This window comes from Mus caroli, chromosome 15, assembly GCF_900094665.2.
Source record: "Mus caroli chromosome 15, CAROLI_EIJ_v1.1, whole genome shotgun sequence".
Classification (NCBI taxonomy): domain Eukaryota; kingdom Metazoa; phylum Chordata; class Mammalia; order Rodentia; family Muridae; genus Mus; species Mus caroli.
Genome location: NC_034584.1, coordinates 29,938,480 through 29,954,534, shown reverse-complemented (window position 1 = coordinate 29,954,534; position 16,055 = coordinate 29,938,480). Strand labels below are relative to the sequence as shown.

Genomic DNA, 16,055 nt, shown 5'->3' with positions numbered 1-16,055 from the left:
TGAGTGTTCTCTGATAGTGTAGATAGATACTGTAGTGTTCAGTCCAGCTGAGTGTTCTCTGATAGTGTAGATAGATACTGTAGTGTTCAGTCCAGTAGCCACACTCCATTCAGAGCCAGAGTACCCACTCTACCTCTTTCCTTCGATTACTTTCCAGGCGAGCAGACTGATACTTCCTGGCCTGATAAGTGGTTATGGAAGTTCCTCTAAGTCAACCTTTAATAAAGTTCCTCATGTTGTGGTGACCTAAAGCCATAAATTTATTTTTATTGCTACATCATAACTTTAATTTTGCTACAATTAAGAATTGTAATGGAGTTCAAATCCCAGCAACTACATGGTGCTCACAACTACCCACAATGAGATCTGACGCCCTCTCCTGGTGCATCTGAAGACAGCTACAGTGTACTTATAATAATAAATAAATCTTTGGGCTGGAGCGAGCAGGAACTGAGCAATCGAGCAGGGCTGACTGGAGCGAGCAGAGGTCCTACATTCAATACCCAACAACCACATATAGGCTCACAACTATCTGTACAGCTACAGTGTACTCACATACATAAAATAAAATAAATAAACTTTTTAAAAAAAAGAATTGTAATGGAAACTGTAATATAAATTCTGATATACAGGATATCTGATATGTGACCCCTGTGAAAGGTTCGTTTTGACACTTCCTCCCAAAGGGGTAGAGACCCTCAGGTGGAGAACCACTGCTCTAACTAGAGTCCTGTGCTTTGCTCATTCCACTGGAGAAATTGCAAGGCAAGAACAAGCGTTCTCCACACCCTTTTCACCTTTGCATTTCTTTCAAACCAGCATGCTATTCTATTTTCAGAGTTGGAGTTTTACACCTGGATGCTGACATCTTTTGTACACAAAGAACAGAGTCCAACTGTCTCCCTTGTATGAAATCACCACACTGGAGATGCAGTCAGGGGCTGTGCTTCTGATGACATCCAGCTTCACCTTCATTTACTGTTTGCTCTTATTTGTAACATTTTTAAAAAGAGGTTATTACTATATTTCCTTCTTTAAAAAAAAAACATCTTTATTTGATTAAGGTTGCTTAAGGTTCTCACAAAATAGCTCTGCTGTTCTTTGTAGGTGCTCTCTCGCCTTCCTCTCGTTTGCTATGAGGACGGTCTTTTGCTCATATTATCTGTGACTTACTGTTATACTGGCATGCTCCTTGCTCCTGTGCATTACAGATCAGTTGCCTTAGCTCCGACATAGCTGTTGGTTCATTCGACTGAGATTATAAATCTATGCGTGATAGCTTCTCAGTGAAGCACTTTCTGCAAGCTGGGCTTTATCGAGTCTAAAGCATGAGATTTCAGGCATGAAGCTAGTTAGGCATTTTGAAGCACTTTTTTTTTTTTTTTCCATCTTCAGAGTACTTGTGATCAGGGAAATTAAAAAAAAAATCCAAAGGTAGTGATAGGTTTAGTGTGTAGTTAAGCAGTATATTGTGTAGAAACAGGCATAGGCTAATCATATAATTTATTGCACTAACATTCTTCGATCAAATGGTGTTAGAGATAAGATCAATTATATGGCTCTAATGTGTGTCTGTGCTGTTTGGTTGGTAGCAGGGTATTTTAAGGCTGGCCACTGGCAATCAACACTTTCTACAACAGGGGCTTATGACTTGACTTATACAAAATCTAGAGATTCTTAAGAGGTTAGTGGAATCCGGTAAAGACTCTGAGAAAATCTACGTCTGTTACTGATTTTTCTAAAAAGACAGAAATGAAAGACATAGTATTTTCCTGGAGACAGTTTAATAGACTTGCTTATTTGAACTGTACGCTCAATGTCCATGCTTGCTCAGTGCTTGTTTGCAAGTATTATGTGACATTATACTCACTTTATGATAGTACTGGGTAAATAAGAGTTAGAGTAAAGCTTTTTATCCTCTGGTTTCTAATAGCTACTGCCAGGTGAACCTTATATGTTAAGATTATCAGAAGATAAGACTGCAGCTTATTGGCTCAAAGTTCAAAGGAGAAGCATTAGCTTCAAGGACATAAATCATTGGGCCTGTTATCTGCTAATTTGTAACAGAACAGTGGGGACAGTGTTTATCTGGACAATCTCGTATCTCCCTGCAGCTGAGGTTAAGGTCAGCTCTCTTCTTTGGACTGTTCTCAGAGAAGAGGTAGGGATGTATTGCTTTAACTCTGGTTTGAAGGAACAGGTGATTCCCTCCCTCTCTTTTCTGAAGCTGCTATTTATTTTGTCCATTCTTGAAGCTTCACTGGAGTCAAGTATTACTATGGAGCCATCAGAGATGAACCCAGTTAGAGAAAGACCTTCATGGTGTTTGTTCCATATGTTCATTAATTTTTCTCTACTAGTTGACTGTGCGCTCTGTGGGTTTCAGGTATAGATAGCATTTTAAAATTTGTAATAGCAAAATTTATGAAGTCACATACTTGAAGGGCCCAGTGAGTAAAGTAGATGATTGACTGACCAAGTGACACCCTGGTTTAAGTCAGCCTAAGTCTGAGATTCTCTTACCTTATAGGTAAGCTTGACATTGTCTAAACAAGTCAACAAAATACAACAGAACAAAGTAATCCCACTGTTATTGATTGGTCAGCGACCTATTGTTACTTTCAGAATTGATTATTTCTGGATCATTCTATCAGCTGACTCTACAGAAAATGACCACAGAAATATCTGATTATACCTGTTTCCTTTGCTTTGCAATCCTGGCTACACTCTTATGTGTATGAGCATTTTACCTGCCTGTATGTATGTTCACTATGCACATGTCTGGTGTCCACATAGTCAAAAAAGAACACCAGAGTGCCTAGAACTGGAGTTAGACAGTTGTGAACCACCATGTGGGTGCTGGGAATTGAACATGGGTCTCCTGCAAGAATTAAATTCTAGGCCACCTCTGAAGGCCCAGCTTTAACCATTTTTAAGGGTCTGGTTCTGTTGAGCCTTCCCTCTCTTTTCCCCATCTCTTCTCTTCCCAGAGGCTCTCCTGTTGGGTTCCAAGTGCTGCATCTTTGTGTCTGATTGCCTTTTCCTGTGTGTGGTGATAAGCATCTGCCACGTGCTAGTTAGCTAATTTTGTTTCTTCCTTGAAGAAATGTTTATTTAAGACCTTCACCTATTTTAAACTTGAGTTGTATTTTTGACAGCTGAGATGTAGGGATCTTCTGTGCCGTGTAGCTTGCTATTGTGTCTGTGTAATTCTCTATTTTGGATACCGTTTTTGCTCTTGTGATCATGTCCATTGAGGTACAGAGCCATATGTTTCTATGGAGTTCACCTTACTTTTATTGCCTGAACTTTGGTTCCAGACAAGAAGTCATTGTCAAATTCCTGTCATGACATTTTTCTCATGCATTTCCTTCTTAGAGTTTTATTGTTTTAGCTCTCAGAGGTGTCTTGGATAATTTTGTATGTCCTTGTAGCATGAGCTGCATTTCTTTTGCAGCCTATGCTGTTTGCTTTGAATATTCTCTCATATTTGGTTGAATGGACTTCAGCTTAGTAATTGTGACAGTTGGATTTCTAGTAAGTCTAGGTAACCTTGTATAGCCTTAAAGCTGCTCGTGCTCTCTGCCCTCAGAGGAAGCAGAGGGGAGGACTTGGTGGATCCATTTGCTGACAGTGGGACCATTTGTCATGTTTCACATCTCCTTAGGTGTTTGTTTACATTTAATAATCATCTTTGCTTGTTGAAACTTGGAAGCATTATGACGCTTTTCTGATGATTTAAATGACAACACTGTTGTGCATCTGAAATTTCACTTTTAACTCTTAATCTCTCTAGACTTTAGTTTATTTTTCTGTCAAATGAACAGATTGAAGTAAATATCTTTTACTATTATTTCAAGCCAATTATACATATCTTTTTGCCAATTAATAAAAATTCAGTGTACAATAGAAACTCTGTCTTATGCAATGAATACATTAAAATTGATACAGTAAAATGTTTTGTGTATAACTTTATACTTGTGATCTTTTCTCTATATATGAACAGAAGTTTTAGCTGTAAACAATATTCTAATCCTTTTAATGATAAAAATTTAATTTCTAAATGTTATTATACTTTATACTATGACTGCCCCTGTCTTTTTATGCATTAAAGAGAATGAACATGACTTAATGTATATTAGGTTTGCATACAGAAGAAGAGCCCCATCTAGAGTCAGATGAAAAGATGCCTTTCCAATGGGATGGAATTCTCAGATCTAGGAAGGGAGACTTTGGGTGCTTCCTCTGAGATTCTCAGACCTAAGAAGTGAGACTGGGGTGTACCTCTGAGATTCTCTCTGTTTAAGGGTCCATGATTGTGTGCTATGTGTGCTTACTTATTGCTGTTAAAGGCCTTTGGTTTGTCCCCTCACCTGTGGTGTTAATTGTGTATTTCTATAAATTTACTTATTAGTAGGTACATAAAATTACCTCTGAGTAGTCATTATGTGTTCTAATTCATTTTATTTCATAAAATTTGTTACTGCTATTTGTCTCTTCATTTTTAATAGCATGTATGAGTAAAAATGTTAATATTTATTGAGTATATTATATTTGTTTCAGTTTGGTTGTTTTCTCACATGGAACTTGGAGAGATGGTTACCACAGGCTGTGAGATGGAGGGTTTCTTTTATACTTTTCATATTTGAACTATCAGAATATATTATCATAGCTATGGATATTTAGCACTTAACTTATTTCTGGTAAATTGAAGTGGTATATTTGAATATTTTCATTTAGAACCTCCATTACTTGGTATTTAAGAACAGTAGTAATTTTGTTCATGCTTAAATAATTTGGGTTACACATGCAGATTAGCCTGCTGCTGGCCTTTTCTAGCTGCAATACTTAAACCAAATAAATCTGGCACACAAGATCTGGAGATATAGCTTTGACAGTTAATGTCTTTGGCAAAAAGTCTATGAATGTGTCTTTTTCGTGATAGATTCAAAAACCAAATGTAAACTAAGAATCAATGTGCTAAGCGAGCTGCAGCTCAAGTCGAGGGGTCTCATGGGGAGGGACCCCACTCACAGCAGACAGACTTGGTTCCCCATTGCAGTCTTGCTGGAACTCTGATAAGAAATAGAGATGTGTTTATGTGGTTGTCCTCTTGTGTTTCTCACTGTGTCTTCTGGATGTTTCCTCTACACTAGGCTATTTTTATGATCCCTACAAACCCACCACCAACATTCAGGAAACCTGAACTTTGGTCTGATGACTTCACCGATTTTGTGAAGAAGTGCTTGGTGAAGAGTCCTGAGCAGAGAGCCACTGCGACACAGCTGTTACAGGTCAGTGCACATGAGGACCTCTTCTTCCTCCTCCTCCTCTTCTTCTTCCTCCTCTTCCTCCTCCTCCTCTTCCTTCTCCTTTTCCTCTTCCTCCGCCTCCTCCTCTTTCTCTTCCTTCTCCTCCTCTTCACAGATTCCCGAAGCTACTGAGTCTCAGGACTGTCTAAAGATTGAAAACATGGAGTTGTGACACATGCACTTAACTCTTGCGTGTTTGTGTTGTTGTTGTTTGTCTTCTATGTGTTCCCATGTCCCTTGTCTTGTGGGTTCTTGCTGTGGGTTTTATCTCCCAGTGGTTTCCTTGTGCTTCTTAACTCAGCTTTGTTCCTTGACTTCTGGCTCCACTCTAATGTATGTAAATCCACGATCCCTGAAAAGATTATGACATGTTATAAATGCTAGCGATACGGTTACCTGAGTGACGTATTTTATCCCTACTGTAAATAAACTATGTATCTAAAAAACCAAGAGGCTTTTAAAGAAATCCATGAATTTTAAAGCAAAAAGAAATAACTTAATATTTATATTAGAAAAACAAGTTTGTGGAACTTTTTCTTCTTAACAGAATTGCCTCAGAACTCTCAACTAATAAGTATGCCACACCATATGCATGTAGGTATATCTATATTGTGCCTCACCGAGTCTCTCACAGTATGTCTACAGTGTACCTCAGTGTGTCTTAAAGTAACAAATAATTTTCCGATGCTTCTTACTGTTAAATAGAAAAGAATTCAAGTCACAGTTCTTGTAAAAAAAAAAATTCTTGCACTACCATTAAAAATAAAATAAAATTGATTGAAGGCTCCATGAAACAGTCTGTAATGCTTTTCTTAATTAAGTAGTTAATTTATTTACATTCCAGCAGTTGCCCTCCTTCCCAGTACCCCCTTCCACAGTTCCTCACCCCATTCTCCCTCTCTCCTTCCTCCAAATGCCCCCCTTCAGTTTATTTGAGTTTTGAGTCATACATAGATAGAATCTCAAGACTTAATTTGTTAATGATTAAGATGGCAAATTTGGGCCAGTGAGATAGCTCTAAGCATGGACGGGCACTGCAGTGAGATAGCCCTCAGCATGGAAGGGCACTGCAATTAGATAGCTCTGAGCATGGAAGGGTACAACAGTGAGATAGCTCTGAGCATGGAAGGGTTCTGCAGTGAGATAGCCCTCAGCATGGAAGGGTACTGTAGTAAGATAGCTCTGAGCATATAGGGCACTGAAGTGAAGTAGCTCCCAGCTTGTAGGACATTGCAGTGAGGTAGCTCTAAGCATGAATGGGCTCTTGCTGCCAAGTCTGACACCCTTCTCTGACCTGGATGTGTGTGCTCTGGCACACCCATGCACATGGCCTTCCCTGCACATAAAAAAATTAAGGGACCCAATGAGATGGTTGGCCCAAGGACTTGAGTTCAGTCCCCAAGATCCACATAGTAAAAAATAAAAAATGAAAAATAGTTGGCTAAAGCATTTATTTTTAAACATTAAAATTACAAGAAAATACTAATAAATAAAATACTAAGCAAACAAATCAAGAGCTTCTTGATGTCATTCTTATACTGAACATGTAGGTGATTGACCCGTACATGAGAAACACAGAAGGAAGGAAAGGTCTGGAAAAAAAGGCCAAACAAACAAACACACAAAAGCCATAATATCTGATGGCGAAAAGTAGTTTGTCTGGAGACTTATTTATTCATTCATTCATGCATTTGGTCATTATTTCTAGCTTTTTTTTCCTATGGTAAAAATCTTTTTAAGTTAGAAAGGATAGAAGCACTTAAAATATATCAATATAATTCCTTAATTTTGTAGAGGCTATTATAGCCCAGAAAAATTAAATGACACACTGAAGATCACATAATAAACCAATGATTAGTCTACATAGATTTCATTTGTCCAAGTCACATTCTTTTAGAAATATTTTAATTAAATTTATCTATTTATGTCAAGATGAGGACAGACAACTCACGGGGACTATGTGGGTTTTTGCTTTAGACTCAGATCTTTAGGACCGATGGCAAGCACCTTTACCTTCTAAGCCATACTGCCAGGCCTAAGCCCTACTCTTTATTGTTTTCAACTTTGCACATGAACGGTAGAGTAACCGTTATTTATGGCAACAGTATTTGATTATTTGATTATGAAATTTGATGCTGGAGTATCAGTGCCCATGGTGTGTGACTTATTCTACCAGTTCCAGTAAGATCTAGAAGTAACTTTACCCTCTTTTCTGACTCACTGCTAGGTTATAATTGCCTTAAATATTTTGTCTTTGTAGTTGAGAACTACATCAGTTCTATAATATTTGCTTTAAACATAAGCCTTAATTGAGGAAATTCAAGAGAAGAGAAAGTTACTGTTATTTACCCTATTTTTGTTCTTTCTGTTATTTGTCTTCCTGGTGCCTAAAAGTTCCTTACATCATTTTCCTTATTTCCAGAACTATTTCAACTGCACTTTTAGAAGTTTGTGGTAATTTTCTTCATAATATCTTGGGTTGGCCGTTCATTTTCTTGTATCACTTGAGGATACATAGTTAGGGTTCTCACTTGTTTCTGTTGGAGGGATCATGGAGACTGGCTAGCTATTATCTCACCTATTTTTCCACCTGCCTATTTATGTATCCATTCATCCAGTGTGTGTGTGTGTGTGTGTGTATGTGTGTGTGTATGTGTCTGTCTGTCTGTCTGTATCTTCCGGTCGGTCATTCTGTCCATCCATCCATCCATCTATCCCTTTCTTCAGTGTCAAAGAAGATCAAGAGCTTGGGTTCCTTCAGTTACTTATATTGACACTGTGGGGATGGCCATTTAATATAATATTCAGTATCATACCAAACAGTGATGGTAGTTCAGACCTTCCACAGTAGCCTTTCTCCAACAAGAAGGGAGTGGGGTTGCATATTGCTACCTGTGACGATCTAAGTCTAGGCTTTCACATGGTCGTTGCTGACCCTTTCCATTTGAGGAGGGGAGTCTTTACTTTGTTGAGATGAATCTCCTATGTTAGCAGTTAATCGTTTCATCTCAGTAGAAAACCTGGACAATTGAGTGAGGCTGAAGTCTAGATTTCCCATCAGCTGTTGCCAGTGATGTGCCATAGTGTTGTTCTTGGTGCTCGCCTTTACTGCAGCTGTTCTCAACCTGTGCATCACTCCTTTGGGAGTTGAATAACCCTTTCACGGGTTGCCTGAGATCATCCTGCATATCAGATATTTACATTATGATTCATAACAGCAAAATGCAGTTATGAAATAGCTATGAAAATAATTTTATGGTTGGGGTCATCAGAGCATGAAGGTCATTATTAAAAGGCATTAGGAAGGTTGAGAATTGCTGCTCTGGAAGAATGGTTGCTGCCTAAAAGTTTTCTATCTATCTGTCCTCTGGCTGTTTGGCTTAAGAGACCACAGTTTTGTAGAGACCTTAACCTTTGTAACAATTTGTGGTATACCAAGTGGATGGGAAAAATCTCACAAAGCCCCACCCCTAGATTAATAGGGACTTAATGGCTGCTGACAGAGGGAGAACCAGTATTCTCCAGGGATCAACCCCCAATAGCTTATCCAACCCCCAGTGGTCAGCCCTAAGTGGATATACATGTGTGAACAACAGTGAATGAACTCAACGTGTGTGTGTGTGTGTGTGTGTGTGTGTGTATGTGTGTGTATGTCTGTATGTCTGTGTGTCATTGTATATCAGCAATAACTGCAGGTTGTATGTGTGTGTCAGTAATAATGAACTCTGCAGGTTTGTGTGTGTATATCAGTAGTAACAAACTCTTCAGGTTTTGTTTATGTATGTGTGTATCAGTAATAATTAAATGTGTATATGTGTATCAGGCCATAAAATTGAAAAAAAAAATGAGAGTATGAGATAGTTAAAGGTTGGGTGGGGGAGATGATTAAATATAGTACTTATATATGAAATTCTCAAAAAACAGTTAAATTTACAAAATATGATAGATTGCTTTAAAGGTAATTTCTGTATTTTTATTAGCTTAGTTCTTTTTAAAAAATTATTAGTAGTTCTCTCTCTCTCTCTTTTTTTTTTTTTTTTTTTTTTTGTATGTGAGTACACTGTAGCTGTCTTCAGACACACTAGAAGAGGGCATCCCATTACAGATGAGCCACCACGTGGTTGCTGTGAATTGAACTCAGGACCTCTGGAAGAGCAGCAGGCTCTTAACTGCTGAGCCATCTCTTAGATCAGCTTAGTTAGTTTTCTTTACCCACTTTTCGTTTAATTTTTTTAGTTCAGATACATTTAGAGAAAGAAAAACTTTGCTTCTTTTAGAATTTGTTTTTGTTTGTTTGTTTTTTTCTGTTGTTTATAGGTAAACTGACGTGTTATGGTGATGAAACACTGACCAATATAGTGTTCTAAGAAAAATGACAGTATCATTTACAGATTTACAGTATCATTTATAGGATTGTCTACTTCAAAAGCAATAAATTGAAAAGAAATTAACTGAAATTGCCAATGTATTACAATAATATTTATGAATATAAAATAAAGAATTTTAAAGCTTTTTTTAAGAATAATTAACAAGTTATTAGAATATGGGGAAAATTTGTCAATAATAGTTAAAGCAAGAAAACAAGAAATATGTAAACATACATTAAAGAAACTTACAAACAAATACCAGTCTATTTGCATTTTATGTGGGTTGTAATAATATGTATATATGTATGCATGCATGTGTATGAGGGTATGTGCCTCTGTGTGTGTGTGTTTTTATCACTCCTATGACACTGAGTGATATGGTATGCCATAAAAGCATTTATTCTCTTGAATCAAGCATTAGCATTAGGTGGATTTCAAAAATATTCCAAGAATTTAAATTTAAAGAAAACTGTACAATATATCTTCAAAAAAACATACTCAAAAGTCACACATTGCTCCACCAGGCAATCATGTAGGCTCACAGCAGATCCTTATCTTTCCCTCTGCCCACCCACTCCTGCCTCAGCACCTTAGCATTCCCCTACCCTGGGAACCTCCACAGGACCAAGGGGCTCCCCTCCCAGTGATGCCAGATAAGGCAGTCCTCTGCTACATGTCCAGCTGGAGCCATGGGTACTACCTATGTACTCTTTGGTTGGTGGTTTAGTCCCTGGGAGCTTTCAGGGGTTGGTTGGTTGGTTGATATTGTTGTTCTTCCTATGAGGTTGCAAACCCCTTCAGCTCCTACAGTCCTTGCCCTAATTTCCCCATTGGAGTCCCCGTGCTCAGTCTGATGCATCCACATCTGTATTGGTCCAGCTCTGGCAAAGCCTCTCAGGAGACAGCTCTACTGAGCTCCTGTCAGTAAGCACTTCTTGGCATCAGCAATAATGTCTGGGTTTGGTATCAGCAAATGGCATGGATCCCTAGATGGGGCAGTCTCTGCATGGCCTTTCTTTCAGTTTCTGTTCCACTCTTTGTCCCTTCATTCCCTTTTGACAGGAAGAATTCTGGATTAATATTTTTGAGGTGTGTGGGTGGCCCCATCCCTCAACTGGGGGCCATGGCTATTCTACTGGTTATGGTCTCTACAGGTTCTGTCTCCCCTTTGTTGAGTATTTTGTCTAAAGTCCTCCCTGTTGGGTCCTGGGGACCTCTTGGGTCCCCAGTATCTGGGACTTTCTAGTGGCTACTCTCAATTCCCCATTCCCCACTGCTACACATCTACTTTCAAATTCCTGACCCTTTGTACTTCTCCCCTATCTCCTCCCATATCTGAACTACCCCCCTTCCCTTCCCCCTCCTCTCTCCCTCCCAGATCTCACTCTCCCTCTACTTCCCAGAGATTATTCTCTTCCCCCTACTCTCTCTCTCTCTGTCTCTCTGTCTCTCTGTCTCTGTCTCTGTCTCTCTCTCTCTCTCTCTCTCTCTCTCTGTGTGTGTATGTTTGACATAGTATCTCTTTGTATAGCATATAGATCATCCTTGAACTTAAGATGTCCCCGACTTAGCTTTCTGACTACTAGGATTCCAGGAATACCTCCATGGGTAGCTTGCCAATTTCTCTTCATTGGTTACAGTCATATCTGTAGCTGTTATTCAGAGAAAGCAGGAATACATGTGGAATTAGATAAATTAGGTTCATAATATTTAGCTCTAACTAGAGCACTGTAGTTAATTTATACTAAATGATAAAAAATTAAAATACACTTTGGAACTGAGATATAACTGGCTTAAAATGTTGGCTTTGTTTTCCCTGAGAAGATAACAAAATATAGTCCCGGTTAAGATTTTTATATCCCTTTTTTTTTTTTTTTTGAAGGCTGTAATTCTATCGGTTCTGCTTTTATAGTACTGATCAGTTAGTTCTGTTCACACAGGTTGAATGTCCCCACCTAAGATGCTGGGGACCAGAAGTGTTGAGTTCTTCTAGATTAGATTTGTATATATATACTTGAGCATCTCTTAATCAGAGCATCTGAAGTCCAAAGGGATGCAGAATCTGAAATGTATGGCTGCTGGGTTGTTTAAATCTTCCCCTGTTCTACTTCCTTTTGCTTATGTGTTCATGGGCTCTTTGACTAATATTTTGTTGCCACAGAATCTTTCTTCTTTCCCCATCTAATTTATATTTCCTCTCAATTTTGGGGAATTGTCTAGCTCGGACCCTTAATAATTCATACCTGTATCTTGCCATGGTATTTTATTAATAAATTCCACTGTAAATTGTAAATTAATGTTATCAACATTTTTCGTATATGTTATTCTCTAATTTGTTTATTAAGGATGGTCTCATGTAAAATCCAGGCTTTTCATATTAAACACTTGGCTTAGTTGCCTTGCTGTTAACTCCATCTTAGGCTCAGAGGACATTGGATAGTATTGTTAACTAGACGACACAGATCATTCCACTAAGTTCTCACCATACGTTTTGTCTTTGTTTCTTTTTCATTCTCTTCATACTGTGAATTGCTTGTCATTCTGTGAGGCAGATATGGGGCTGCTGGAGACAGCCCCTAGGGCCTGGCATATGCCGAGCTCGCAATCTACAGCAAAGCATACTCGCAGCTTATTCTGTTTCTGCCTTTCTCTTTTACTTGGATGTTGTGCTAAACCATCACCAATATAACTTGTATGGCAAGCTATAACTTTAAACTATGTATTTGTCTTCCTAATTTGGGGTGATAAATTCCTCAAGGGCAGTGCACATTTGTTTACCTGTTTCTTCCTTTTTTGAGTGAGTGATCCTTCTACTTATGTTTATTCTCTTTGGGCACTCTCTTTTATCTTGTAGTTTTTGAGAGTTGTATCGTAAGTATCCTATAGCATAGAAGGAAGAAGGCATGGAGAAGTATATGCCACAAATGGCACATAGCACTGGAGTTCACACTCCCAGGGAAGACTGAGTTATGAGTGAGTGCTGATAACCAGCTGAAAGGGAGGTGAGGGCTCCGGGCTTTCTTCCCTTAGCAGTTAGCTCAGGGTGCAGGAGGCCTCTTTTGGTTGGATGACCAGGAGCCTTGAGGATTTGTCAATAGAGTGGGCTTTATCTGATGGTGACGTTAACTATCCTAAAGAATTCATTAGGACTTTCAAATCATGGTAAGATTCTTACTCATAGCTATTTTCCCCCTTACTTGATTTTTTTTTATTTGATAGTTTTATCAAATTGTTTACCATGTTAAAGCCCCTTCGAGGTGTCTAATTTTTCATCACTAGATTTTTTTTATCTGATTATATTTTTGTGTTCTATTAGACTTTATTAAAATACACAGGGCTTCTTTCCTCTGATTATATATACTAGTAAATGATTATGAGCGTTGCATTTTGAAGCTAGATTATTGTCTCTAAATAAGTTTATTTGTGCCATATATTTTTCCTCTACTGTCTCTTGTGCTGTGCTCATCAGTGAGATTTAGGTCCACTCAGCCTGATGAGGTAACTTAGATAGGAAAGGCATTTGCTGCCAGATATGTTGACCTGAGTTCAATCCTTGGGACCCACATGATGGAAGGAAAGAGCTGACTCCTACTAGGTGTCCCCTAAACACAGACATACATGTGTACACTTTTTTTAAAATTTTTTTTTTATTACGTATTTTCCTCAATTACATTTCCAATGCTATCCAAAAAGTCCCCCATACCCACCCCCCACTCCCCTACCCACCCACTCCCCCTTTTTGGCCCTGGCGTTCCCCTGTACTGGGGCATTTAAAGTTTGCATGTCCAATGGGCCTCTCTTTCCAGTGATGGCCGACTAGGCCATCTTTTGATACATATGCAGCTAGAGTCAAGAGCTCCAGGGTACTGGTTAGTTACGTGCACACTTTTAAAGTGTAATTTAAAAGTAAACTTAAACGGTTATTCTTTTACTTATCAAAAGTACACGATATAAAATAATAGAGAGTTTAATCATTTCTAGATCAGGGAAGTAAAGAAAAAACAAGACTCAACTGAAGCAGTAGTTTGGTAGGTAATTCTCTGTCTTGGTTGGAAGTGAGTAAACAAGTCAAGACACAGTAGAATGAAATGAGGTGGAAGTAACGAGACTGCTCCCCTTTGTTTGCCCATCAAATTACTATGATTCATTAAATTCTTCAACAGTGCTAAAATAAGTTTACTTTTACTTGTGATCATTAATTATCTTTAAATATTTGAAATACTTTTACCACCTAATGCCCACTTTTAACAATTATATCTTTAAGATTATAATCTTTAAGATTATATTTTTTTCTGTATGCTTAGGATGTTTTTGATAATAAGTGAACTTAAAAGCATTTTTCCTAAAGCAAACAAAATGCTATTTTATTAATTAACATATTAGTTGTATGTAAAATAATTATTGTAGTGTATTATCCTGGTTAGAAGTTATGGGTGTTTTAAAGTTGTTGGTTATAAACCAGAAAAATCTGATTTTATGCCATTTAACTCTGTCTTTTTAGCATCCTTTTATCAAGAATGCAAAACCTGTGTCGATATTAAGAGACCTGATTGCAGAAGCCATGGAAATCAAAGCCAAAAGGCATGAAGAGCAGCAGCGGGAGCTAGAGGAGGAGGAAGAAAACTCGGTTGGTAATTAGTCTCAGGAGGCTGATTCTTTAAATCATCTGGGTCATTTTTGAGTAATTTTATTTTGTTCCTTAAAATCTTTTAAGGATTGTTCTTGCTAATTTGATACACAAATGATGTTTAAATATTTCTTTTACTCTCCTTTCTGGTGAGAATCAGTGATTGGTGGAAACAGAGTTGATTCAGAGGACTTTATAGGCACTTCACACCTTGAATTTTTGTCACATTTTCATGATACTTTGATTGGAGATGGGGTAGTTCCTTGCCATGTCTTTCTTTCCTTTATATTTGTTCTGATTCCCTGATTGTACATTTTGGCCTGCATATAATATAGTGATATTTGAGAGCAGTACTAAATGCCCTCTTGGATCTCTATGCAGAGAGCAGACTAGTAGAGTAATAAATTCTACTGTGAAGGACTTTGGACTTGATTGCTCTGGGGCCAGGATTTTCTTCTGGCTTTTCTTCGGGAAAACATGGGATGGGATTACATGGCAAGTTAGTCTCCCTGAAGAAAAGACATCGTTGCAAGGTGGGCATAGCAAGTGAGCCATAGCGAGGTCATCATGGATGGTCATAGAAACAAAGACATGATTGCCATTCCTGGAACAGGCAATATAGAACCATTTGTAGATAAGGTATAGTCCAGTCTTTGAAAATAGAGGTTTGAGGAATGAATCAGGAATGAATCTAGTTTGTCTTAACCACAGATGGCTTTAAGCCTAAGATGGGGCAGGCTGGTTCGTCAGCTCGTAACGTTTTAATGGATGTGCTTGCCAGTTATTTAAAAATTTTTTGGATATTTTAAGTTTTAAATAGTAAACTTATAATATGATAATACTTAATAGCTCTTTATAAATAAGTCTATAGAAAGCTTTGTTTATTTCAATGATTAAAACTTTTTTAAGTGAGTTTTGTGGAAGCCCTCTGCTCAACCAGAGGCTACACTGGCCACCAGAACTCTAGGTAGGCCTCCTGCCCATTGACTGTCCCTACTTAGTGCCTACTCCCAGGTGCTCCCCTGCTCCCTGTCACCATGTCCCAGATCCCAGTTCTGGTGGAAGACCCCCATCTGGGAAGAAACTCCTTGCTCAACTGGAGGCCACTCCATCCAGAATACCAGAGAGGAAACAGAAACAAAAGGGGGAAAAAACCCATCTAACAAAGGCAAACTCAGAGTCAGCACCCTATAATTGCCCCAAACCCAGATGCCTAGATACCAGTGTAACAGTGTGATCCTCAACAGCCAGGGTGATGTCACCACCAGAACTCAGCTATCATACTACAGCAAGCCCTGAATATTCCAACACTACAGAAACACAAGGAAATGACCTTAAAACCAACTTTATGAAGATGATAGAGGTCCTTAAAGAGAAAATGAATACATGTCTTTAAGAAACCAAAGAAAAGACAAAAAATTGGAAGAAATGAATAAATCCCTTAAGGAAAGCCAAGAAAAATAACCAGTTGAAGGAAATTAATAAAATGGTCCAGGCCTGAGATGGAATAGAAGTAATAAAGAAAACACAGACTGAGGGGCTTCTGTAAATGGAGATCTAGTGAGTGACAGCAACTACAGATACAAGCATCACTAACAATACAAGAGATGGACAAACCTAAAAGAAGACAGCCACAAGAACAGAATGCTAACTTTAACAACAAAAATAACAGGAAACAACAATTACTTTTCCTTAATATCTCTTAATATCAATGGACTCAACTCACCGATAAAAAGACATAGACTAACA

General features: G+C 38.2%; 1 protein-coding gene across 4 annotated transcripts in view; it reads left to right on the top strand.

Moving 5' to 3' along the window:
- Stk3 (serine/threonine kinase 3) overlaps positions 1-16,055 on the top strand; it is a 271,464-nt gene that overhangs the window by 141,109 nt on the left and 114,300 nt on the right. For all 4 annotated transcript variants that reach the window (XM_029469538.1, XM_021183619.2, XM_029469541.1 and 1 more), the window contains 2 exons: positions 5,157-5,294; positions 14,181-14,306. In XM_029469538.1, coding sequence (XP_029325398.1) covers positions 5,157-5,294; positions 14,181-14,306 — 264 coding nt within the window. The remainder of the gene's footprint in view (positions 1-5,156; positions 5,295-14,180; positions 14,307-16,055) is intronic.